The sequence below is a fragment of the Pyxicephalus adspersus genome, chromosome 9, assembly GCF_032062135.1.
Source record: "Pyxicephalus adspersus chromosome 9, UCB_Pads_2.0, whole genome shotgun sequence".
In the NCBI taxonomy this organism is placed as follows: Eukaryota; Metazoa; Chordata; class Amphibia; order Anura; family Pyxicephalidae; genus Pyxicephalus; species Pyxicephalus adspersus.
In genome coordinates, this window is record NC_092866.1 from 40,393,370 (window position 1) to 40,419,309 (window position 25,940).

The 25,940-nt window shown below is 37.2% G+C and overlaps 1 protein-coding gene across 1 annotated transcript in view; it reads right to left on the bottom strand.

The window, feature by feature from the left end:
• Positions 1–1,663: 1,663 nt before the first annotated feature.
• The window catches only part of CDHR5 (cadherin related family member 5), a 45,520-nt gene continuing 21,243 nt past the window's right edge, over positions 1,664–25,940 (bottom strand). The window contains 12 exon segments of the mRNA XM_072421661.1: positions 1,664–4,284; positions 5,282–5,445; positions 10,612–11,223; positions 12,183–12,249; positions 12,607–12,723; positions 14,426–14,632; positions 16,926–17,023; positions 17,673–17,763; positions 20,045–20,212; positions 21,587–21,697; positions 23,034–23,123; positions 24,656–24,748. Of these exon segments, the coding sequence (XP_072277762.1) occupies positions 3,808–4,284; positions 5,282–5,445; positions 10,612–11,223; positions 12,183–12,249; positions 12,607–12,723; positions 14,426–14,632; positions 16,926–17,023; positions 17,673–17,763; positions 20,045–20,212; positions 21,587–21,697; positions 23,034–23,123; positions 24,656–24,748 (2,295 nt within the window). The 3' untranslated portion in view covers positions 1,664–3,807.

Below are 25,940 nucleotides of genomic sequence, written 5' to 3' on the forward strand. Positions count from 1 at the left end.
TGTATACCATCATCCCCTACTGTCACCCAGGGGGCTCCTTCATGATATCTCCTGCTTTTATTTTTCCAGGACCACCTGGATTCTCCTAACTACTCAACTGGCAATATTACCTACTGCTTTGACACTGGTTACTAATAGCACATACATGTTTTTTTCTTTATGGGGGGTGCTTGACCTATGACCATGTAAGAAGCTAACTGGTGGAACCCTGATTTTCTTCTAACCATTCTCAGGTTTCTAATCTAATCCTATACCCGAATCTGTCATCACCACCAAAACCAAATGGTAAAAGAACAGATCTGTTAATCAGTCATTCTCCAATGTCAATTTGCATTGGTATTTTACTTCACCTACCCCTTCAACACTGGTCTTTACGAGACTTAAGACGGTGCCTACCTTTTCTGTTTGGAGCTCTGACCAATTATCCAATGCTCCTTTTTTGAGACTCTTCCCTTTCAGGAAAACGCATGACTGTCTGCATGCTCTAATTTTAACCTCTATTAACCATCTGCTTTATGGCACAACCCAACGGAATTCCAGGGCTTGCTGCAGTATCATCAAAATCTGATTTTACAACCTTTTGGTCAGCCATTGGGGCATTCATGAATATCCCCACCCTGACCTCAGACTCAATCTTTTCCTTACAGGTTTTTATTCTAGTATCTGAGTCTCTGTAACTCCCAACTCATGCTACAAGTAATATACCTCCATGAGTTAAACATTTATCACAATGCTTTCTAAATTGTTTATATCTATATCTTAAGCCTATTTATTTATAAGAAAGGTATCACTATCCTTCTTTATCGAAACCCCATCTCTTAAACTCATTTTACATTTACAACCATAGATTATAAATATTCTTGACTCACACTGAGCAGAGTATGTTCAAAACTATATACACATTTATTTATTAGCTAAAATTTTTAATACTGTTTCCCCACACTTTACTACCGTAAATGTGAAATCATACACTAGACAGGGATGGCCTTCTAGACATAGCATCATCACCTATGCTTGTATTCTGTTCAATAAATATTAAAATGACCAGATTAGAAACTATTTATCACTCATACCTTACTCCCACTCATTTATATCAAATAAACCTGTGAAGCATTTTAAAATAGAGTAAGGGCCTGTGTTGACAAATTTTTGTTAAGAATGAATCAGGTTGATGTAGCGTCAAGAAGGTCAGATGCAGGTCAGATGCACCTTGCAATAAACACTAAATGGTCCTAAACTGGTCTGAAGTGCAATCTGAAAGATGATCTTCAGTTTCACTCAATGACAAAAGCCCTTAGGGTGTAAAATAGGTGCCTTTGGTGTACACCCTTGCTGCCCCATTTCACTGCCTAAGCTCTGTGAAATCCCAGTACTTGTGGGTATGGGCATGTGTAAATCTTTCCTATGCCACCCAGAATGCAATACCTGGTGCCCGAGGAGCCAGTTGCAGATTTGTGTTATACACCAAAGCCTATAACACCAAAGCTCTTCCCTTCTAGCACCATTCTCTTGTACTGTGATTTGTAGATATTGTTATTATTGTCAGTGGTTCCCTGAATACCTAAACTTTGTTTCAAAGTTTTCCCTCAAAGATTTAGAAAGATTGTTTTAGAAAATGCTAAGAGTGTAGACTTACAATAAAGTAACCAAACAAAATTTTTTTGTGCAGAAGACTTTATAGGTTGTTCAGTGGCAAGCTTTAGTATTCTTGCAGATACTAGTCATACAATACACAATCAATATGAAAAAACAGTATAAGCATTTGTGGCAATAAATATTTGTGCTTTAACATTCATTCAAATCCTAAGGTTTCTAAAAACAAATGGCTAAATCCGTATTGTTTAAATCCCAACTTAGTCCTAGTGAGGTCATTACAAGGGTAACAAAAGATTGATCCTTAGGAGCCAGGAGGTGGGGAATCCAAAGTATTTGCAGGTCTATGTGACCAATTAGAGGTAGGGGTGAGTCAGTGCAGGCAATATAGGGATGGATGTCTTTACTGCAGCATCCTTCTGCTGACAGCTGTTTCAGAGGTCACCGTTGCTGGGGTGCCATATATGTTTCCCATACTCTCATTTTAAAATCAGAACAACCCTCTCTCCTGTGTTAACACTGAGCTCTGAGCAAACCTAAAACTTCCCAACCTCCTTCCACTTATGCTGAGTAAATTCCCAAACTATTTGTCAAACTAATCTTTGTTATTAGTTCTGCTTTTTAGTTCTGTGTTTCATTAGCACAAGAGGAATAACCCTGTAATTCCATGAACTGCATTGGGACGCTTCTGAGTATAAGTCAGTGTGTAGCAGTCTGTGTGAAATAAATACCATGACAACAAAATAGTGATTTTTTAGCTCACTAACAGACACAAAATCAGACTGCATTTACACACAAACCATCCAGGGAAATGACCACACATCTATGATCTAATGACTGAAAACAAATAGCTGAAAGGGCATGGCTAGGACTTCACAAGAGGGACGACTGGGCTGGATGATCCTTGAAGTCAACCAGACTGGAAATTGGGCAGGTTTAGCTATTATATCCGCTGCCACTTTTAATGTTTGTTTTGTGGAACTTTCATAAGAAAAAGAGGGCTACTCGGCACAAGAGAGGGTTATCTACAAGTGTGCAAAAAGAGTTCAGCCTCAAGAAGAAGCCGTTGGCTAGGTTTAGCACAAATGCAGCATATTGAAGTACTGCAAGAACAACCAATGTGGCATATATTGGAGATGTCTGTGTTTGAGGCCTACTAGTTCTACCAGCAGGCTGCATGGGGAGGATGAAAGAAGACAGATTTTGTGTAGGCTATGGCTGCATACAGCCATCCATGCAATATACTGCCTACATTTTGAAGAGTGCTAGCAAAATGCCATCTGGAGTACTTTCTGCATATTGTGCATGTTTGTTAGTGAAATAATGGTGTACTTGCAGTTCACCTGTTCCTGGTCTATATACCTAAAAGGGCAGCTATGGTAAAATTAGGGTCTTTAACCAAACTGGTAAATTTGCTTCCATGCAGTGTATGTGTAGCCTGCCTGTTCTTTTAGTATGCAGAGAACAGACCTGGGTGCTGAAGTTCATTTACTAGTGGCCACCCAATGACTGGGAAGAGTCACCAAGAGATGTAGAAACTTTGAGGTGGCAATAGCATGAGGGAAGCAGTGACTGGACCCTTGATCCATCATCTATGAAGGACAGAACACAATGAGGTAGGTATGTGTCATAGGGTAAAACATAAATACACATACAAACTTTTCTCCTGGCTTCCTAACCTTGTAGCAAGATTCTAGGGAATTCTGAGTAGTAACAATCTCACAAATTCACTTCAGCACAGTGCAATGGCACCTTCCTGTAAGATTTCAGATACCTAACATTCCCTTGGAATTTGCCAGTAGATCTGTGACTTTACCTTTACCTAGGTGTCACGAGCAGAAGCCTTATAATTATAGGGAATTCCTACCAAAGACTCCGCCTGATCATAGTGTCACATTTTAAACAGGCAATATGTATGTATGAGCATTTTGGGAGATGATGACATTTTAATTTTGCTTGTTGTCCCTGTTAGAAACATACCTAGGCACACCACTGTAAACAATTCTAAACAATTTTATGATGACATCAAAATCATATGTTTAGGAACACATTTCAATAACTCCCTATTTATAAATGTAAATTGAGACCCATAATAATGTCAAAAATTATTGGACAGTTCATATAAAAAGTGATGGACATTAAACAGCAAATATATAGTACATCATATGGCCAAATCACTGTACAATTGGTTGTTTTACTATTAGAATGGATGGCTTATAATATGCTATTTAAAGTTTTATTTGTAATATTGAATGTCGGATCCAAATCGTCTTCATCGTCATCATCATTTCCTTGTTGGTTGTTAAAATCTTCTTCAATATCATCATCATCATCATCATCATCATCAGCTTCACCATCCTCGACACCCTCTATCACCACCACTTCTGGAGCAGCATCCTCTCTAAACCACACTGATTTGTAGCCAACATCTTCTTTAAGCTCCTTAGTTAAGATAGATTTCACCTTCTTGTCATCTGAATCTTCGGCCTGCTCTGCTGTTCCAGAGGACTGATCATTAGCTGAAGGTAAAGATCTTTGTAAAGGAGCACTGCCTACTGCAGTAGCGGTAGCTAAGGTCGCATTGGAAGAAGCAGGCTGCTTTGTGGAGAAACCGCCAAAGCGTGAGAGATCATTGGGTGAATCATCAACATCATTTATAAGCTCCGTTCTCTTTTCAGAGCTTCCGAAATTCTAAAATGAGGGAACAGATGACAACAATTTAGGTCAATAAAAAATATTGTTCCAAGCAGGAAGGGAACTTTGAAAAGATTAAATACATCAGGTTAACACTTTCTGTTTATCTTGGAATATATGCACCGGCAATGTGCCAATTCACAGTATTTAGCACCATACATAAAAAATGGATGTATTTTATTAGATAATACAAAAGACAATGAGGAGGTACTGTCTGGGCAAAGTAAAAGTAGAATAACAGTATAGAAAAAGACCTGTCCTTTCTGTCCATTTTGGTACACCAAGCATGACACCCCCAGTGTCCCCTTGGCATTGTATGGCAGCTGGAGATGTTAGGACCTATGGTATATCCAGCTGTGTCAGTGTTGACAAGTACTTGGCCTTTCCAAAGCTTTCCCTGGTGTTATAGGTAGGAAAACAAACAACCGAGGGACAATTTTCTTGTCTTGTATAAACTGCTGAAAAGGTGCCTTAATGCAAGACAAATCTTGGTATAAAGCCAGCAGCACCCCAGCCCGCTTAGCTAAATTATGCTCAGAAACAGCCCTGTTGCCTCTGCTAGACTGAAAATCCATGATGTGTTGCTGGCCAGTGTTATTTTGCAACTGCTGGCGAACATCTCCTCTTCATGGTTTGTAGACAAATGACGGGTGAAGTGTTCTGTAGCCTACAGAAGAGAACTGGGCTGACAACCATGCCTGGGATCTCAGTGCAGCAGAGACCATGTTGACTCCATAAGTAGAAGTATACAGTACTGATTGAAATATGGTTAAGATTAACCGTGTAAATATTTAAATCATATTGGATCCTTTGTAAATATTCTATAAGTACTTTAGGAGACAACTCACTATTTCCTTATTCATGTTTGTAGTATATTATTTTCCTTTTGTACATTGCTATGTTTAGAGATATACTATTCTCAATACAGTTATTAAAATTTTCATTTTGCCTGACTTCTTTACCATTCATATTTGAAGATCGGGATATTACTTACATCTCCTGAACCTCCCTTCAGTTTCCTTTTTATTGTATTTCCATACTGTTTGTGAATAAGTAAACCCAGTATAACCAGACTCAGAGCAAGGATGGCTCCCAGAGAGGCACCGAGTGCTGCCATGTCAGAAGCAGTGTAAAACTTCCCTACGTTCTCTGTAACCTCTAAAGGGGTGGAAAAAAAAAACATTATGATATGAGTTTATGTACCAGACACCATCAACTAATGAAAACACACTGAAACAATTAAATCATACATGCAGAATTAGCTGTTTGAATATGAAACATTCATGATTATTAGAACAGGAAAACGGAAGTTAAAAAATCTTAGAAAGTCAGGATAAGATATGATTGGATATATGTACAAGTGTCATCATTCTTAGCTTGGCTCTTTATGATAATTTAAAAGGTTAGGAATGCCAATCAATGTTTTAAGGATTAAAATAATTTAAGAAGCCATCTACTAGGGACACACAAACATATACTACCACCAGTGGGACAGGCACCATCTGTTTTGCACCAAACTCTGTATATTTTGAGTATTTTATTTTTTGTTATAGTTGTGTTTAAGATATCTTTGTCTGTAATCACTGATCCCTCTGTCTCTGTATTTCATGTATTATTCTTTAATTCAAATCACACATCTGATGAATATATTTTCTGTCTGGTGTGGCCATACACTGTTAAATGTTTTAATAGATTACACATTAGATAAAAATACATATTCTGTGAAAATCTTTCAAATAAAAATGCTCCTGCAATTAATATGCAAAAATAGTATTTATATTATTTATTATAATTTATTTTATTTTGACCTTGAATGCGTGCTCTTTGATGATTGAGTGTGGGTGGGAGCAGGGTAGAAAAGAGTGGTGAACATGCAACAAATGCATAGTTTTGTACAGAAAGCTTGGTAGAAAACTAGCAGAGGTGTTCTGATTGATATTGAATAAGATTTCTTCAGAAATCATTAAGTAGTGCATGGCGGTAATCCAACGAAAGGGGTGATAATAGGTAATGAGGTTTACCTGATCTTACAAATATTTAACAGTGTACAGCCAGCTATAGATTATCTTTCTACCCTTATCCATCCTCTCTCTACCTTAATCTCTCCTCTTAAATTACACCTTGTTTCTCTCTTTGCTGTATCGGTACTATTCTCTCATTTCTTATGAGCCTCTGCTTGGTTATTGATGCAGCTACCAGTTCTTTTTGCTGTAACTTTGCATCCAAGCTTTGCTAACAAATATTTCCTTGGTTGGAGTGATTGTTCTGAGCTCTAGCCTTGCCTTCACTGCTATCTTCTGCATGGTCTTGGCTTTCTTATTTGTTTTTTCATGTTATCCCAATTCACCTTTCTTGGTTAGTCTTTCTCCATTCCTCAGATGTTAGTCTTCAGCTCTTTGTTAACCCCCTGATATTCCAAGATCTCATGCCGAAGTAGGTTGAAATCTTGGTGTCTTGTCTTTTGTCCAATAATATATTCCAGTCTTTGAGTATTCTAGCTGTATAGTCTTCCTTGTCTGTTTGCTGGTTGTTCGTATAGGCTCTCTTCTTAGGTGCCATTACCAGTTACCAACAATATTTTTGCCAGTCGTGTCCCTTACCCTAGTGCTAGAAGTATCCAAACTCCTTTTACCCTGACTAGGAGTAGCCTGCTATCCAAAACAAAATGTTCTAGTCAACCATAATTTGAGCTCCTGGATGTGACTCATTTGCCAGGAATTGTGTTTCTACAGTCTCCTGAAATATAACATAATAATATAACATTATAATAATTATATAATTATAATTATTATAAAATTATTATATCACAACAAAATAATAAACCTCAAAGTATCTCTGGCCAGATTTAGTGTCATGAATGTTCACACCTTTCCAGGTTTATTAGGGCAGAAAGTTATTTGTTGTAGGAGTTTGTTAAAATGAACTAAACCCAAAATAAAAACACACTTACCTTTAATCCCGCAAATCCGTCGGGGGCTTCTTCATATGGGCCCTGCATCTTCCCAGTATCTGCCGGGTGCTGACATCTTCTTCTCTCTTCGTCCGAGTTCTTCTTCCTACGTCACCCGATCTTGCCCAAGAAAGATAGATGGGCCAAGAGCCCCTCGGGATGTGTGACATAGGTATCCTGAGAGGCTTTTTTTTACTTTCAATAAAAGGGTTGTCTACCCTTTTATGTAAAGAACATTTTTTGAGTTTAGGTCCGTTTTTTCTTGGTCTTAGCGACGTGCTTGAGTGGGCCCTTAATTTCTCAGAAAACCTAAAACACTATCCCAGGAATTATTAGATTTCTGACATGCACATAAACACTGTATTTTCTTCAAGTTATTTAAAAAAACTTTCCTTTCTTTCCAAAGGGTCAGAACCTAGGTAGCTAGAATCACCAGCATCAATCAAAAGTCAATTGGCCTTGGTTTTTGCTTTATTGCTGTCTGCTTTGCAGGGCTTGATTCTGAATCCTTACCTTAAACTCATGAGATTTTTCTAGGATGAAGTTTATCTAGCAATAGAAATCTAATCTATCCATTCTGTGCAACTCTTCATCCATTCTACTTGCTGCTTAAATATATGAGACCCTGTATTTAGAGCCAGTCACTAAAGGCCTGCACATCAACATAGTCAATGTGAAAGAATCCAAACTGATAACGCCTGTGCTGGACAATTGATAAAACAAAGGTAGTGTGAAATATGTCAACAGAGATATAGAGATACAAAAAATATATATGTTCACACAGTGTCAATCCCATGTGTGGACATTACCAATAGCATACAATCGGTTATTCCCTGTAAGGAATCTTTTACAATGTGTTACCAGTGCCATGCTGATGCCCAATCTTAACCTCAGTACACTGCTGTCACGATCATGCCCAGTTTTGATCTGTATACACGAGCGCCATGCTCATGTGGGCAGCAAGCATTCTCCATACTCCTGTCCTTAGAAGTAGGGAAGCCCTCCCCTAGGTTTCGCTCCCAAATGGACCACATACCCCAGGGACTACCCTTTAAATTCCTAGGCATTTTTCCTACTTTTATTCATCTGAGCTTTGGTAAGCATCTTTTCTTTTACGTATCTCATTCATTTAATATTTTTTTACCAACAATTAACTAATCACTTCAACAGCATTTTAGTTATGTACATTCTTTTCTTTCTTGCTCTTCTTTTTCTCTCATTTCTAGTCACTAAAAAAACTATAAGCATACAGAAAAAACCTCAGAACGTTTGCCTGTGAACTTGAACTCCAATATTCTCTTTGTATGATATATTGATTGCCAATATATGAGTAAGTAACCCACACACTTTGATCATCCATAAATAATGTCAATAGTAATCTGCATTTTTATCCAGAATTTTCCTTCCTTAATGATATACTTTTTAACCGATGTAACTTTTTCTTCCATGACATCCCCTCCCTTTCTCTACATACCTACCTATTTCTGATCTCCCCCCTGATACGTCTGATCTTCCTCACACTCCTTGTCCTCTCACAAACTAACTGGTATTGTTTTTGCACGTGATGTAAAATCCTAGACCTATTTGAAAATTTGAGTGTCAATTGTTATGATGTATTGACTTTCCATGTATGATGTATCTTTTTGTAACAGTTATTGGGAAATGCCTCCACTTCCCCTGAGGAAGCCAAATCAAAAAAGCGTTGGGATGCAAGACTACCAGTTATCATCATTTATACATTTTGATATATTTGACCATCTTGGTCAAAGGGGCTCAAGTACCACTTATTACATAGGCATATCCTCTGTATAGTATAGACAGACCTAATACCCCTTACTTAAAGGTAACAAATTGTATAAGATTGCTTACAGGGAATAACTGATTGTGTGCTATTCTTGATCCCCACACATGGCATTAAAACAGTTTGGACATATATATGTATATTTTTTGCATCTTTATGTATATTATGTGACTTTAGCATTCAATACAACATTTGTATAAGCCTTTAAACACCTGCTTTTTTCTTATTCCACATCCCTTTCCGGTTTCCTTGTTTTTCCCCTACCCAAAGTAGTGCTGCTTTGAACCCAAGGTGTTGGCTTACTCTGATGGTACTTTACCTAGGGGACAAACAACCCTTTACTAGTCCAGTTACCTGTGAGACACCTGTGTATTCTAGGATAGTTCTCTGTGAGAGCTCCCAGATATTTACTGACAACCAACAAGTGCCATGGTTTAGAGATACTTTTTATAGTACTTGCAGTCATAAATTATTGTATTTTGGGGGTTTTGTTTGATTTGACCGTCATCAGTTGAATTTTCACTCTATAGTTAGTACTTTTCTATCATGCAGATAAATTCATTAAGTTTTATGTCTTTTTACTATTTGTTAATGTTTGCAACAAATACTGTTAGCAGTTTCTGCCTTTTAACCCCTAACTTTAAAGTCTATTTTGTGCAGCTTTTTATAAAAGCAAAATTGACACTGCACCTTTTTAAAGTCATTAAAAAAGTTATAACCTTGGTAGCGGAAACATATAGGCAGAAAAGAATGACCTCTGGTTTTTGAAAGGCAGCCTGGCTGTCATGCTGACATCGTGCTTCAGTACCTTGAGTTACTCACCTGGACCAAACATGCAGCTAAAGACTTTCCCTGCTCTGCACTTTTCGGGTCATTGACTGGAAAGCAGTGGGTCAGCTACTCAGTATTTTGAGATTGAGTTTAGTAATGGCAGCCCGTATTATAGGTTTAACTATAACTATAATTTAAATACATTATCAGCAGTTGTATTTTATCTTAGCCCCCATAGGACATTTTTTTGATGATGCAAGTTTAACAAAAATGTGAGTGGAGAGCTCCTATCAAAGTACATACCAACAACTTTACCATAGTAGGATCTATATGACTGGTTTATCTCTGATAATAGATATTTTACAATATATATATATATTTATATATATTTAATATATATATATATAATATGATTTTAAGCATTTACTGTGTTTTTTTTTTTTTGCTGATAGGTAGATCTAGACCTAAACCTGAACATACTACTCTTAGTGGTATCTGTACCTGCCCCAGTAGTGGTAGCTATTGTATTTTTTAGGAGTTGTAGTTATACCTGCCACGGGTCTGGTTGTTTCACTGGTGTCTGTTCTAGGTGCTGGAGTGTTGCTGATACCTGTAATTGCAGCACCTGGGGTGCCTGTTCCAGTGGTGGTAATTCCTGTTTGGGTATTTGTTGTCCTTGTGGTGGTGCCTGTCCCAATAGGGATAGATTTTGATGTCCCAGTGCTAGGAGTTGTTGTGCCAGTATGAGGAGTTTTGGTTGTGGTAATGCCTGTCCCTGTAATAGCTTGAGTTTTTGCTGTACCAGTGCCAGGAGTTGGAGTTGTGCCTGTGTCCTTTGTAGAAGTTGCAGTTGTGCCAGTAGCAGGTGATTTACTTGTAGTGGTGCCTGTCCCAGTGCTGGTGGTAGTTGTTGTGTCTGTACCCATTGTGGTAGTTGCTGTCGTGCCCGTATTGGAGAGTGGAGGTTTTGTTGTGCCTGTACCCTTGGTAGTAGTTGTTGTGCCTGTATCCATGGTTGGAGGTCCTGTAGCACCTGCACCCGTGGTATTAGTAGTTGTTGCGCCTGTAGCAGGGGATGGGGGTTTTGTAGTACCTGTACCCTTGGTAGTAGTAGTTGTTGCGCCTGTAGCAAGGGATGGGGGTTTTGTAGTACCTGTACCCTTGGTAGTAGTAGTTGTTGTGCCTGTAGCAGGGGTAGGGGGTTTTGTAGTGCCTGTACCCTTGGTAGTAGTTTCTGTTTTGCCAGTTCCAGGAGATAATGTTGTGGGCGTTCCTGTAAATTTGGTGGTAGTTGTTGTTGTACCAGTACCTTGAGTTGTGGGGGTAATGATATCTGCAACAGTTGTAGGAATTTTTGTTGTAGTAGTAGTAGTAGTTGTTGTAGTGGTAGTAGTAGTAGGAACAGTGGTGGTAGCTGCAAAAGAAAAAATGAATTCTAAATGTATTGACAATTATACGGATAAAGGTTTAGCACATTCTATGGATTATTTTAGGAAAAAGCTGGATGCTTTTGTAGAAGCACAGAACATAACTGATTATTAAAGGTAAAAGTAAAGACACCAGAGACAGTTGATCCCTGTTCAAGTATATTGAACCAAGTTTTATAAGGCTCTTTTTTTGCCTTCTTCTGGATAAACTATTCATATATTGGTTCTGTGGGGAATGTGCAGGTTTCTAGTATGTTTGTTTATTTCCATAGTGGTTGAACTTGATGGACTTGATATCTTTTTTCAACCTATGTAATTATGTGTATACATCTCAGGTGTCCACTTGTCCTATAAATTTATAACTATGTTTAGAAACCACATGAGAATCCAATACATATCAATGTAAATGGTTGCATCAAGACCTGCAAATGATTACTGGTGTCTGTATGTTAAAATGTAATTGTAATGGATGGCTAGTAAGGGCTGCGGTCTTTTCCGAGACATACTACTCTTTGTGGTGTCTTTGGGAGCAGTATCAGTCTTACAGGACCTAGAGTTATCCTTTTGGTAAAAACCTATTTGGGTAACTGTCCCAATGGAGGGTACCTTCTGTATGGGTGACTTTTTAGTGGTGTCTGTCTCAGAAATGGTGGATTTATTGTGCATTTACACTTTACTAATGCTGATATACAGAAAAAAAAGTGTAGATAGTTTGTTTAGCCAGGGTTTTCCTGTAAAAACACTCCTTTACAATATTAAAACTGAATACCACCATAAATATATATTTTGGAAAGTATATATAAAATAGATGTAGATATATATATTTAGGCATTTCTGTAGAGCCTACTGTGAGCTATTAGTGTTTTTAAATAACTTTTATTGTGCTAAATAATCTTATTTCTGTATTTTTTGTGGGGAACAAACCAGTCCTGTAAGAAAACCTCACCTGCAACAACTTCAATTGAGACAAGGGTTCTGGTTTCCTCATTGGTTGAACTGTCAGTTGCAGACACCTGTATGAAAAAAAGGACACGGAGGCCAATAAATAATTGTATAGGAGCTCGGTTAGGAAATGTTCTAAATACCAACAAACCAGCAACTCAACTAGGAATACAGTTTTTACAGTTTTTTTCATGCAAGTTGGTTCAGATATAAATTTTTATTCTTGAGCCAAGTATAATCTTCTGTTTTGGCCTAAAATATGCTTACACTACTCAAAACCTTGAAAGACACAGGGAAATTCCTTAAAGTGAATCATTAATGATGAATTTTGAGACCACATAGTTGCAGGTGGTTTAATACCAAATAGTTAATTAATAAACAATAACAACTCAATCACATCTATAAAAAAAAAAATATTTAAAACTTACCTGTAACACAATATTGCCTGGAACAGTGATTACAGCATCAGTCATAATAAAGCCATCTCTAAAAATTTTGAAATCAGCACTGTTTTCTATCTTGTATACCAAATATGGATTCTGTTTCTGCAATATTAAAAAAACAAAAAAAAATTAAAAAAGATTTTTTCAACCTAAATTGTAGGAAAGTTGTCAACTGTCAGTTTTATATAGATGTTAAAAAAGTATTAATGACTATATAGACATAAACTGAAACTTTAAATAAAAATCCCCCTGTAGAAGTGTATTAATATTTCTCGTGCATAGCTGAACACAACTGTAATAAATAGAAATTATCCCTGGAAATTTTTACTGACACTTCCAGGGATGTCGATTTTATCTCTAAAGGACACAGAAGGTACTCATGCTATACAGAGGAACCAGGAGTTTGACACTCCCAAAGTTGTCAGACATTATAAACACAACAAAGAATCATAATGATTCTTTCAGGAAAATTACAATAAAGGTATTGTTATTTTTTTTTTCCCTTAAAAACAATCTAGAACAATGATCCCCTTATCTGCAGTAAAAAAGAAGATCTGGACCTGTGGTCGCCAACCTTTTCAGCCCCACGGAATAATAAATTTACCAGCTCTGGACCCTGCAAGTACGGGGAGCCGGGTGTCACTCAAAGGGGAAGAAACTTCTCCTATAGTGATATCATGATGCCAGAACCCACCCACTCACCCATTGCAGGTCTGAACCTGTGATGGGAGAGTGGGCGGGTTGTGTCTCTGGACCACCCTGAGCCTGGGATTTGCACGGGGGACATTGTCTGCGGCTCTGGTGCGCTCCCCAGGCAGTGTCCTTCTCCCGACCCCACTCGGGGGTGCACCGGCCAGAGCTGCGGACCACCTAAATTTTCTCTGATCCACTGATCTAGACCAGCCATTCTCAACCAGGGTTCCTCCAGAGGTTGCTAGGGGTTCCTAGAACTGTGGTTGATTTCATTTATTGATGATTTTTTCAAAGTTCTGGGGTCAACTTAGTAGAGCCTGCTGCATGACACCAATGATCTTTTTTAGTAATCTTTCATATTCAAGCCAAGAGATTTTTTCCCCCAATTTGTGACTCCAATATCCAAATTATATCAAGGGTTCTTCATGGTTTAAAAGGCTGACCTAGACAAATAAGCTCTACGAAAACCAAACTGGTTGGCCTGTCTAGGCCAGAGCACATTTTTTATTTCCTGCTCTCCCAGCTGAGGACTTTGAAATCCTTCTCTTTCACTAGAGTACAGATAAAACCAAATTTAAAGCAATAGCTCATTTTCTTTCTATATAGCATAACAAAATAGCTAAGAGCTAATAATAAAAAGATATCTAGATATAATATCGAAGTCTGTTTAGAAAGCAGTGGATCAGACATGCAACAACATTCTATGGGGAGGAATCAGTCACTGAAGGACTTCATCACAGAATTTTGCTAAATATCACATTTACTGCTTTATAGATTATAGCTTATTTATTTTTATTTTTAGTGTGACATCTATGTCTTTTAAGCTTTTTGTTGATGTGCTTTTGATATAGTATTGCAAAACACATTATTGTTAAAAACTTAAAGATATGTTCTAACTGGGAGAAAATTCGTACAATCACAGAGAGTTGCCTCTAAAAGCCAGGACTGTATGCCAAGAGTGCTAAAGCAGATGTAAGTAAATTATGTAAATTATTTCATAACAATCAATTTAGCGAATTCATTAGAATCTGTTGATATGCAATCTACTTTTCTCCAAAAATATTATTATTTATCGATCATTTTTTTTTTAGTTAGGATCTAAGGTACTTACATCTGGGAAGTCATCATCAGTTGCAAACACTACAAGAGGTGTATTTCGGTTATTTACATCCAAAACAAAAGTTCCACTTGGAGAATCTGAAGGAATCATGCCAAGGTAATTCAGCTTTTCAAATTTCGGTGGAAAGGAATTCTTTTCCTTCACTTCAATAGTAACTGAGGTTGTGGAATATTTGGTTGGATCATTAATTTGTGAAGCCTAGAGAAAAAAAAACAATGTCAAGTTGAAAAGAAAAAAAACATGGAAAAGGTTCAGGATTATTCTAGCCTTTACTAGCATTTTTTAAAAATACATCCACTTCAAGAGAGACTTGTAAGCTGCTACCTTACAAAGCTAGTTATTTGGATACTTCTGGCTTTAATGGTCTCAGCACAGAACATATAGAATACAGGACATTTAAGGCACCTGCTCCTAATGAGCCCGATTTATTAAAGCTCTCAAAGGCTGGAGAGGATACATGTTCATCAGTGAAGCTGGATGATCCAGCAAATCTGGAATGGATCTGGTCCAGGATTGAAAACATTTGCTAACAATAGCAAATGACTTTTAAGAAATCCATTCCAGGTTTGCTGGATCACCCAGCTTCACTGATGAAAGTGTATCCTCTCCCATTGAGAGAAGGTGCCCCATTGAGTAACTAGCAATATATTCATAAAAGCATAATTTATGTATTAAAAATAGATATATTGATAGGACATTTAGACCGCACATGACTGTCCTACAATTCTTTCAACACATTTTGCCAAATATGCTTTTTCATGAAAAGATGAAAATGAAAAAATGTCTCCTGCTTTTAAAAGGGGGTTTTTACCAGTTGAGAGGTGTCACCTTGGTAGAACAAATGACAGAGCAGAGCAGGCGGTGCTGGAAACCAGGAAAGGTCTCAGAGGTTTTGAAATATATAACTTATTTTTAATTTTAAAACATTCAACCCCAGGTTAATATATCCCTTGGTGGGGGAATGCTAGCAGAGTAATTATTGATTCCCATATAATCACCTCTTCAAGATAGCAAAGATGTTCCCCGGAGAGCTAACAAGCAATCCAGGACAAAGCAACAGGTTTTCTTTAATTCTCCCTGTTTTACCAGCATTTATTTACCAATCCCTAACTTCTCCCTTACTTTGTTCACTATCATGAAACCTCCATTTATGGAAGAACATGTGACTCCATATGACAGTGCTGGGCCAGCCAGTGCTATCACATGGGGAATCTATAGTTCTTTGTAAGCTAAAAACCCACTGACTCATGGTTTACTCAGCACTTTGTGATACTTTGCTACTCATCCCCATGGCTTAAAAGAGGGGTGGAGAATAAAAGGAAGGTACATGTGTGAGGTAAGGTAACTTGTTGCTTTGTCCAATGTATGCATAGTAGTATCCACAGATGGTGACGCGTTTCACAATATTAATTTGCTTCTTCAGACCTACCATAATACCTAAAAGATGTATTGACACGACTCTTTGTGTTACCACTGAAAATCTCCGTACAGTTTGTATCAAACACGGGATGATAGGTATTAAAACATCCCTTGGGACCTGCAAATCACCCTCCAAGATGTAATGCAAAGGCCATCTTAATGAAATGCAGGGATACAGCACCAATAAACCCTCTGCAGAGGACAGAGACATGATGCCTCTCTGTTCTGACATCCAGCCAGGACACTGTAATCTTCTTCCCTTCAGTGCTTCATATTATCCATGGATCCTCACCATTCTCACTTAAAATGCACAACTGATGTTACTGTATTATACATGATGACACCAGAATGCCAGTGAATGCCAATCAATGCCAATGAAATGTCAAAGAAAAGAGGCTTTGGGGGACCAGTGGCATGGAGAGAAATAAACTTGGGGGATCCATGCAAAGGGTAAGTAAAACTACTTCCTAATTGTACCTTATGGAAAAATGTGACCTCTGCCGTGCAAGGGGAGCCTCACTGTAATAGTAGTTTTGAAATATTCCTGGGATTCAACTTTAATACGAGTAGGAAGTCTGCTAAAGTCCCAGTCAGACCCATGCACTGTGGCGTGGCATGTTAATAAACTTGTGCAATCTTGCATGCCAACATGTCAACATTATCTTGTACATTAAGACAGCCCATTTACTTATAAGGGTTGCAAATGCACCACAAGATAAAAGTTATACAACATTTCATAGTGATGTACATTGTATTAGTTCCCTGGCATACCATTTAAGTTCACATTACTGCACCCACTGTACCCTGGTATCTGCATTGGCATATTACATTTGTCTACACATAGATCTGAATAGGCTTCAAAACTTTTCTTTTTTATTTATAAGCTTTAGCAGAGACCCAATTAACCCACTCTTTGCATGGCTATGACTGGAAGACTGTCTTTAGGCTAATAAGAAATGACACTCATATTCTTGTCTTCTGCTCCAAAGGTATTTGCTGGAAGAAAAGTGATTAGAATCTGTAATAGTTTTTTGTTGTGTGTAACTTTCAGGATCCCATTTTTAATACATACCATAACCTGTAGTACAATAACTCCTAAAGTGTCTACTGCTTTGTTCATTATTATGGTTCCGGAAGTTCTGTTCACACTGAACACATTCCCAACATTTCCTAAAAGAAAACAAATAGGAAAGTCTATTGGATTTGATATATAGACAAGACTGCAGGTTAATGATTGGTAATTTAGTAGAACACTAAAGCTCAACTCCAGCCACAATAATGTAGAAGCTGCAAAAGTGTTGGAGCTTCTCTCAGATTTTTCCTACTGTCTGTGATCATCAGAGAACACTCCTCTAGCTTGCTGTCAGGACACAAAACTACTTAGAACAACTAACAATTTTTTTTTATTGCTGTTTAGACTATTTTCCTGTCCTGGTGACAACTATTCACATCCATTTTTTGCTTTAGTGTCAAAGGACTGGGGATTAGGGAAAATTTCTCTATTGGTATCACAAACGGAAATTAAATTTAAAAACTGTTCGGAGTTAGGCTTTAAACATAAAATGATAGTTTTACAAAAGATCACATATAACAAAATTTATGTAACATTCTGAAATGTTTAAATTGATGTCTATTAATAATTTCTCCCTGGATATTAAGCTATACCATTTCCAATGCTATATTTATACATTGCCTGTCCTTAAGCTTGGGGAGCATTGCCATGATCTGTAGTTGCTTCAGCTGGTCAGGTCTAGGTTCATGCCCCCCAAAAAAATTTAGATAGTCATCATAGAAGAGTATGCAGACATTTTGTACTTACCACTGATGATGGTATATTCAACAGGATCATTAATTGTTACATCCCCATCTACAGCATATAAAGGTCCTGGGTCTAAGAGTAGAGGTCCTCTCTAAAACAAACATACAACAGAATTACTAGCACTGTCTCCAGCTAGATTATTTCATTCTATAGTATAGTCCTAGTTCTAGTGGCAATCCAATAACCAATGTGTAGAAAATAGAAATAGAATAGAATTTTCTTGTTTAAATTGATGAGCAACCTAAGAAAGTCCCAGCAGTCCTACCACTATCAGTTGCTAATCCACAAATTGTTTAGAATGTTATATTTTTTTTTGCTAATGCAAATATCAGTGAAAACATCCGATTGCCTCATGGAATTAGAAAGGATTTTTTCCCCTGTTGAAGCAAATTGTACCAGGCTTTTTTGTGCCTTCCTCTGGACCAACTATGTCTTATAGGGTTTTATATCTGGGATATGTTTATTTCACTAGTGGTTGAACATGATGGACTTTTTTCAATATACCCTAATATGTAACTATGGGTCATATTACCCAGCCTCATAGATGTGGATTCTAAATCTGCAAAACTAGGCCACTTACCAAAGAGTTGTTTTTAATGGGGTCTGGTTAAAAGTTCTTTGAAGTCCCATGAGTTATTAAATATATAATATGACCCTGCATTCCTCTTAAAGTTGACTATGACCATTGTTGTGCTGTCTACCATAGACAAAAGATTCTGTTCTGATCTTATTCTTGTTTAATGACTATAACATTTCTGCAGAATAACTGTGGTATTGTATTCAGTGACATTCATTTCCCCCACATATCTCTGGGTTTGTTAGACCTCTCTCATGTAAAACTCAACAGTGTTTGTGCACTTATAGTGCACTTATACTTTAACAAAATGAAAAGTATATATAACAGACCAAATGGGAGAAAATAAAAAAGTTTCTTGCTAGAGTTTACATATACTATGCCCACTTCTAACAATACCCATCCCTTTATAATAAACTGTAAGGAATGGGAAGGCTTGGTATTTTTGATTGCAGCTAACCTGAATACAACTTACCCAGAATTTTGAGGATTTTATTTGTTACAGTTACTTACATACAGTTACTTAAAACATATTCACTGCTCTTATTGATTTGTACAGAAAGATTACAATTTGTTTTGCATGCTATGGCATTTAATCTGACGGACGTCAGACAGAGATAAATATGGGTACAATTTAACCAGACTTGCCTGATATACTGTGCCTAACATCAAGGCTATATAATAATGTGTTCATAGCACAATGACTAATGTACCTGTGAATACTAGTTAACTATACTAAAATAAGTCTAAAGTACATCAAATGGCTCTTAAGTAAGAAGAGTTCTTTTCTTTGTTATCACTAACATGTACTAAAATACAAGATTGTAAATTCATATATTTCCTGGTTATGACATTACCTTTACAGCAGAGATATCTATCAAGAATGGCTGTATAGCAGATTACCTATATGAGTACATCTAATCCTTCATTTGTCATAAGGATCAAAAAAGTTCAAATAAAAGACCTAATAGTCAATAGACATTGTATTTTTATAGGTATTTTGGATACTAGTACTGGGAAACTCTTGTTTTGTCTAACACAGTTCTACTTTTCCTGCTACATCAACATGAGATCTAATGTTTGTTCTATATTGCTATAGGTTATTATGAAGGACACTTTTAAATGGCAGAGCTGGTGTAATGGTCCAAGAAGATGGGTAGGACTAGAAAAAAAGTTTTTCAAGAAAAAAGAAGCCAATTATGTACTTAGGCCATCAAAATTGATTTAGAAATAAAAACATAGGACGGACTTAACTTGCAACACAAGCGTTAGGCAAGACAATACCAAGGCTTAAGAAACTGAATTTTGTGTTCACATTTTTAATTGACCCCATTTGTTGTTGTAGCTTTTTTACCTACAACATAAAAGGTTGGGCAAAGGTCCACCAAGATAACCTTTATTAGCCTCAGCAACAACTTTGATCTAATCCTAATCACTAAAATCTCATAAAATGTATAAAATATTTATGGAGATTTTCAGTATTTCTAAATCCGCAACTTGTACTCAAACAATACATGATGATCCTGCCATAAAAGTCCTTGTCGAAGCTTTATTGTTATGGGTTGACATTTGTTTAAGAAACACAGCATTTTAGCAAACTATGTCATCAAGTTAGGGTTTTGATCTGGTTTACCAACTGAAACGGCTTCACTGATCAGTGACATATAATGATAAACAGGATATGTGGAAAGTTGAAAGGAGTTTTCTTAGTTATATTGGCAGCTCAGTTAGTTTTAGACCTTTTAAAGAAAAGCCAAGTAAACCTCTTTGATAAAACCATTGTTGTCAGTTTACTTACTGCTTGTTCACTTCGGTTCACACTGCCCTTGTAGCCGTCATTGATACATATTTTTGTTTATATTGCCCTGCATGGCTGGAATAAAGGTGGTTTGTCATCTGAGTCAATGATCTCAATCTGTATGGTGGCTGTAGCTGTATGGTTGGGAAGACCAGGTTTAGCTGTATCCTAAAATAGTAGATTTAAAGTTTTACACGTTTTACAAGCTTTACATAATATATATAAATGAAATCACTAACCTGGTAAGGTCATTGAAAAGTATTATTTCTGAGGCTTTGATATTTTTAATTTTAAGAGCAACACTTATACAGGTGGAGCAAAGATGTGGAAGGGGGATGGTGGTGCAAATTGTACTTAGCAATCAATTTTCATTCTGATTATTGTCATGTCACTGCTGAATTAGCTACTGACACCACTTTGGTTTATGAAGCAGATCATTTTTATAGTATCTTAGTTGAAAATATCTCAGCTGACACACACAGAGTCAACAGATGCAATACAACCAGAAGGGATTTTGGAATGGTAATAGGACTTTAGGACTTTAAAGTCCATTTTAAGCCTTAAATTTTTGTTATGCTACTTTGTCACCTCCTATGAAGGGACCCACATAGGGTCCAAAACAGTGGTCATTGGAGGTATCAGAAAAAGAACCTGGGGCTATTCCAAAAATCTTCATCAAAAAAGCATAAAAGAGGAAGTATCTGCTTTCCCATATAAGCTCGTTATTTAATTATTGTATACTTTGTGCTGAGATAATATGGAATTGTCTATCTTAGGCTCTGCTATGGCGAGAAATGTTGCAATATTTTTACCACAGGGTAAGAATACATTTATTCTATTAATGTATTCTTACCCTGTGGTAAAAATATGGCAACAATTCTCGCCATAGCAGAGGTTAGGCAGGGCCACCATGAAAGGAGTGGTCAAGGGTACTTCTGTATTGGGTCCCAAACACAAGAGCTTGACTTTTGCAATGCTGGAACTTTTAGACGTGGAGGAAGAGGGCCCAGGAAGTTTAATTAGTATGGTGCCCCGGAAATTTCTGATGGTGGCCCTGAGTTTAGGTGTCCTCAGTCCTTCATTATTATCCTGAATAAAGTATATACCATGTATAAAAATCTAAGTAAACAACATGTAGTACAAGTAGGTCATTGGGAGTATTGGAGGCATATACAGTATACTGTACAGAGAATGCCTGTTTATGTTTAGATATTAGGACATGCCTTAGAAAGCATAACCTAGTGTATTTTTAAAAATTGTGTGTAATACAAATACGTTTTCGTACTTTTAATACAAACTCATGAATTGTGCTGTACAAAATGGAGGTTTTACCCTCTCCCTACCTTATCCAACAGTAAACACAAGAGCAAAGTTTATTGTAATACACTTTCATAGCATATATATGCTCTGAATGTAAAGCATGATTTGTATTGCTCATTTCTGTCTGCAAAGGGGGGAATCTACTGGCCAGGTCTTTAGGTTGTTTGCATTAAATGATTGTTGTTCTTGACTTGTTTTGATAAATTACCCTAGTAAACTTACCCTTACTGTAAGAATTAAATTTATTTGAGGAAAATCATCATAATCCAGACGCTTATTCACCAAGATAACTGGGTTAGTTTCAGAGGAGAGGCGGAAGAATACAGCAACATTCTGTAAAAGACCACATTGTTCACATGTTACATATTTTTGGGCTCATCTGGCTCATCTCATAAAGCAGACATGTTTCACTGTTATGTATGTATGTGCATAATATGTAAATAGGGCATGTTCATTGGAGGACAGCAGTGCTCATATGCAGTAAATGATGAAAGTTAAGGTGAAAACACTGCCTTTTTAGAATACACTGTGCTTTAGCTATTTAAACCTAATTTAGTTGCTTATCTATAAAATCAAAGCAATTAAAAAAAAATAAAAAATATTTATATATTATATATATTTAATATATATATATATTTAAATATTTGTTATGGACCCATGTCATAATATATGAGGTATCTGGCATAATTGCTGTGCTCAGCCAGCCAACTGTGCCATTTGTTTCTGATTTGTTTTCTGTTTGAAAGTATCTTTGATGGTGACTACATTCTTTCTTTTTCTTGTTGGCAGTAGTCTCAGTGAACAGTGTAAGATACAGCTAGTCTGCAGTCAGTGGTGTTTGACTGCATCATCCAGTCAATGGGAGTGTTGCTCTTTTTGGTTGGTTCAGGAGAGTGGATAAATATCTGGGGTTGACCTTGTATTGGGGATCCCATCCATGTTCGAGTAACAGGAAGTAACAAGGTAGATCTGTGTGGTTAGGTCTGACCCATGCAGGACCTTGGATCCTTTGCCTTGGGACCACCCTGATACCTGCTTTGGGACCCCTTCAATGGCCTGTCCTTATCTTGTATTAACTGATGTGGGGCCTGCCATTTTTGTTATCCAACAGTTCTAAACCTTCAGAACTTTTTCCAAAACTATAAGAAAAAAATATAGCTAAATATTTATTTAGGTGTTATTGACCAAACATCATACACAATGCGGCCCACAAGAGATGGCATCTTGGCCAGGAGAACCTTTAGAATCTAAGATGGTCTGATTCCTTGTCCCAGAGTGAGCATTTCCAGAGTATGCCACCAGTTCCCAAGCCATGGAAGTTGGAAACACCTATGCTCCACACTTTGTACAATGAGACTACCCAACAATGGTCATCGTATAATACCACAGCCTGACCCTGCCTTTGATTTATGACCTTCTTTACAATTTAATACTTAATAGAAGCTATTAGGTTGGCTAACCCAGGCAGAAGCAGTTAGGTTTCCTGAAGCCATCAGCTGGTCCCTTGGATAAGATCATAAACACAAAGAAAATCACTAACAATTTCACAGGGGAGAAAATTTTAACAGAGATAACATCTATATAATACAACTTCAAAGTATACATTTCAAAACTAAAATTTACCATTGGTGTACATATAAAGATTTATGAATTATCAAATTCCACTCACCACATTCCCACTGAGTTCATAGTAAAGGGAATCCTGGTCGGCATCTTCAGCATGAATTGCATTGCCAATTGAACTGTTAACTGGTAGAGACTTGAGAAACACTGCATGCGTTATACATTTGAATGTAAATGAAACAAAATTATGACTATTGTCCTATCTACTACTCAGTAATAAACCTGGCATTAAAATAGCATAAGTGTGATTTTGCATGTTATTACATTACATAGCATCCATGTATTGAAGCAATGCATCAGGAAGGACAGGTATGAATGGGGCATTAAACCTACGAATGGACAAAACTGAAGCTTTATTATTTTTATTCACATGGTAATTTAATTATATAAGCATCACATTCCCAAGAACTTTGTAATAAAATCTCCAAAATGGGAGTTATAAATCAGTGTGCTAGTATGTGTTTGAAAGGATGGGTATTGTTAAAATCAACACGTTGCCTGAGAAGCTGTTAGGGCTCTTTCATATCCGCAGTGTGGAACTGCACTGTTGCCAGCTCCCAGGCAAACAGCAGCAAATTGCTGCAAATAACAGCTGTAACACCATGCTGTGATCTGCCAATTTCATCCTAGGTAATCAGATTTGCATGTGGCCGTGACCCCAGTGAAAATTTTCTATTAACAATTGGGCAGCAATTGTCACTTTTGGGAACCATGCCATGATCTGCCACTTTCAGCTGCATGCAAAGAATGGTTCCCAACCTCTCTCATTCACTTGAATAGGAACATTGGGATCATGGTTGAGCCTGAAGCAGAATGCTACAGCTCAGCACAGATCTAATATGGCCCTCACAACACAATTTGTATAATCTTTTCATAATGATGCAAGCATAAACAAATTAGCCATATTCATAAAAATGTATTGTAGTAAAATTTGAAAAAAAAAGAAAACCACACAAATGTCAGTGGGGAGTGTTAGTGGGCTTAATGGAGGCCGGAGGGTTACACTTCAGGTCAATGGGGTTCAGAAGTGTACAGTAGAGGCCAGAGGGGTATGTTGGTTGCTGGCAAGTGGGGCTGAGGGGGCACATTGGTCAATGTTGAGGGCTGAAAGTTTTAATTGTAGTTAGTAGTCAGTGGAGGCTGAAGGGTTACAGTGGGCTCTTATCTTGTAGTTGTCCTTCATACTACTGCTATTTCCCCTGGCCCCTTCTCTCTGCCTGGTAAGGTAAAGTTGTCATAAATAAAATGTGACTGTTGTAATCACTCCTTGCTGTATAATATGGTTCATACCAGCCCCTGTCACTCTTCAAAATAAAAAAATATAACTGTAGAAAACAAAAACGTAATTGATATGCTAAATACTAAATTTGGAAGTATTACCCCAATAAAAGTTCCTGAACACAATATTGTTTGGCTTTTGACTTTGTTCAACCCCATGTATACATCCTAAGGCTTCATTTTCAACATTTTCCTTCAAAAAGTACAATGTAATGTTGGTAATTATGGTAATTATTCTTAACACTGGGTTCATTCGTTATATTACATTTTTAATCTTATTATGATTTTTTTTCATTTTTAACACTACATTCAGACAGCAAATCTGTCAACAATTCTTATTTATTTATTTAAGCTTTTGAAGAACTAACATTTAACTATATTATTACATACCTCTTGTATTTTGAATGTGTAAACAGGTTGCTTGAAGGTGGGTGAATGGTCATTTATATTTATTATTTGCACAATGAGATTTTGTATGTTTTCCTACAATTCCAACAAATTTGACATGTGTTAATATATATATTGCAACTTCTATTACAGTAAAACATTACAAATTGATTAACATTGCAAAAGAAGCATTAAAAAATAAGATTGTGCGATGGTAGTTGTGTTGCAGCCAGCCAGCTGATTTTTTATTTCGGGCTATACCCAACACACACACATTGGGGTATGCACATTATTTTTAAACGTGATTGTGAAAGCTTTTCTATAATGTACTGTATATACTCAAGTATAAACCAGGTTTTTAACCTGAAAATGACATTCGAAAAAAAATGTTGGTTTATACTCGGATCACACAACTCTTGCCATCTGAGACATAGTTTGTTACACAATACATGAGGTCAACAATAATGTTTAATAAATTAATATTTTTATATCTGTGAAAAGGAAAAAGAAAGACATACTGACTAAGTCCATAGTCCATGTGATGTATTCCCCTTTTAAAATATATGATATATATATATATATATATATATATATATATATATATATATGTTTTATCTGCATTTATGTTGATTACAGTTTTGAAAGTTGGCAGTGACAACCACATTTTGGTACCCTGAGTTTACACTCAAATCATTGTAGTTTGCCTGTTATGGCCCTAAGATGTATGTGTATGCATAGTAAGTCTGGAAGCATTTCAGTAAATGAAATCAAAACGCAGCAAGTCTACATGTATGTAAATGGAGACTATAGGGATGCATGTGAATACAACAAGTTCTTTATTGTATATAGTGAGGCCTGGAGCGGGGAACGGAGTGAAATAGTGGAAGGCCTGCATGACTGGGAGGGGTTGGGAGCAGGCAGTGGAAGGGTTAAGCGTTATCAAGGAATGGGGGGGGGGAGTGGTGAGTGATTAGTGTGCTTGGAAGTGACATACAGGGGGTGGGATAAGAGGGGTGAAAAAGGGGGAAAGGTGGAAGTCTTTTTTCACCATGAGGGAGGGAGGACAGGAATGTTTGAGTGGAATCGTGCATTACAGAAGCACATGGCTGATATTGATTCCTTGGCTCAACTGAGGGCAGCTGCAGCAGATCAAGGGTCTGGATGGCTTCAAGGTCAGGTAGAGGATGCACTGCACGGGATTGCTTCGGTCCCCAACGTTAGGGGAGCAGACACACGGCGGCCTTGGAGGTCATGGCCTCCGGTGCACCTGAGCCCTGAACCCCCTAGG